This window comes from Tupaia chinensis, unplaced genomic scaffold (genome assembly GCF_000334495.1).
Source record: "Tupaia chinensis unplaced genomic scaffold, TupChi_1.0 Scaffold149964_2, whole genome shotgun sequence".
NCBI lineage: Eukaryota > Metazoa > Chordata > Mammalia > Scandentia > Tupaiidae > Tupaia > Tupaia belangeri.
This window is the reverse complement of record NW_006209806.1, coordinates 363,510-365,426: the sequence shown is the minus strand read 5'-3', so window position 1 is coordinate 365,426 and position 1,917 is coordinate 363,510. Positions and strand designations below refer to the sequence as shown.

General features: G+C 60.1%; 1 protein-coding gene across 1 annotated transcript in view; it reads right to left on the bottom strand.

The window, feature by feature from the left end:
• Positions 1 to 150, bottom strand: part of SF3A2 (splicing factor 3a subunit 2) — a 3,451-nt gene extending 3,301 nt beyond the window's left edge. The window contains exon 1 of the mRNA XM_027769578.1: positions 1 to 150. This exon is cut by the window's left edge and continues 7 nt beyond it. Within this exon, the coding sequence (XP_027625379.1) occupies positions 1 to 114 (114 nt within the window). The 5' untranslated portion in view covers positions 115 to 150.
• Between the last annotated feature and the right edge of the window lie 1,767 nt (positions 151 to 1,917).

Genomic DNA, 1,917 nt, shown 5'->3' with positions numbered 1-1,917 from the left:
GTGTGTCCCGGGGCCCGCGGCCCGGAGCCGCTCCCGCCGGTCCCGGTTGCTCTCGGAGGACGAGGCCACGCCCCCACTCCCGGTCTTGCCCCCAGGCCGGTGCTGGAAGTCCATGGTGCCGGCCTCGGGGCTCTATCCGCTGCGAGAAATCTGCGGAAAGGGGCAGAATCACCCCGCTGCCCCACCGGAGCGTGTCGGGCACCACTCCGCCAGGAGCTCGGAGGCTCGGCCGCCTCCAGGCAGCCCACTCGCTCTTGGGTGGTCAACATCTGTCCAGGCCCTGGGCCAACCCCAGGGCAGGCCTGTGAAGACGGGGCCAGCCCCGCAGACGCCCACGCCCTAGCCAGAACTATGTGACAAAGGGACTGTGCAGGCGGGACGCAGTGGAGGACCGCGGGCCCAGAGTAATGGCGAGCACTCTCTGGGAGGCAGGAGGGGCAGGAAGGGGAGGCGACGGGGAGGGAGATCTGCTGCGGCGGGATGGCAGGAGCACAGGAATCAAACAGGAGGCCGGGGGTGGGGGTGGGGGTGGTGTCACGCTGAAACGAGGCCCTTGGGAGGCAGAGACAGGGCCAGCCAGACTTCAATGGGCAGACCGAAGGGAAAAGGCAAACAGGTCTGGGGCCGGCGAGTGGCACAGTGGTTGCGATGCTGGACTCCCACATGGTCGACTACAGTTCGAGTCCTGGACCTGGCAGCTTGCTTTCTCTCTCTCTGGTGAGCGTGCATGCCGTGAGGCAATTCGAATAATAGTAATAATGATAAGTAAATTTAAATAAGTAATTATTTTTACAAAATAAAAAAGCTACTTCTTTAAAAACAGTCAAACCATTCGGGACCGGCAGATGGCGAAACGGTTATGTCACTGGACTCCCACATAATTGACTGAGGTTTGAGTCCTGGAAAAAAAATACCTGTAGTTTAAGGCACTGGGTCCAGGACTCAAACCCCAGTCTACTACGTGGGAGTCCAGCAATGTAGCCATTATGCCATCTGCTGGTCTGCACTGTAGTTTTTTTGAAGAGATTTTTATTATAAGGCGCGCGTGCTCACCAGAAAGAGACAGAAAGCGAGAAATCACCCCCCCAGGGAGATGGCCACGCCGCAATCCCTTCTCCTCCATCCTCCTCTCCGGACTTTGCACACGTACACACGTGGCGTGAGTTTAAGCCACCAGGTCCAGGACTAGAACCACGGACAGCTACGTGGGAGTCCAGGGACATAGCCATTGCGCCAACTGTTGGTCCCAATACTGTAGTTGCCTTTTTTTTTGGGTGGGGGGGTAGGTTTTCGCTCGCCAGACAGACAGAGAGACAGAAAGCGAGAAATCACCCCCCAGGGGGGATGGCCACGCCGCAATCCCTTCTCCTCCATTCTCCTCTCGGGATCTTGGGCACGCACGCACATGCGCCCGGCGTGAGTTTTAAGCCACCGGGTCCGGGACGCGAACGGCGGTCGACTATGTGGGAGTCCAGCGACATAGCCATTACGCCAGCTGCTGGTTCCCTGTAGTTCCTTTTTTTAAAGAGAGATTTTTGCTGTAGGGCACATGCACGCCTAGACAGACAGACAAGGTGAGAAGTCAGCCCCAGGGGCCATGGCCAGGCTGCACTCCCTCTTCCATTCTCCCCTCGGGACGTAGGGCACGCAGGCGCACTTGGTGTGAGCGTCAGCCACTGGAGGGAGAGACGCCTGGACGGGGGTCTGACTTCTAGCATGACAGCTCTGGGCTGGCTTTGGAGCAAGCGGCCCTTCAGGGAAGTCTGGAGGGCCTGGTGTGCCCCGAAGGGTGCAGAGAGGACGCGCGCTCCCGGGGACTGTCCGCCAGCCCCGTGGCGCAGCGGGACCAGCTCGAGAGCCCACATCTGCTACCGCGGCCCAGCAGCTGGAAACCCGGTCCCGCCGGCGGCAGGAAGG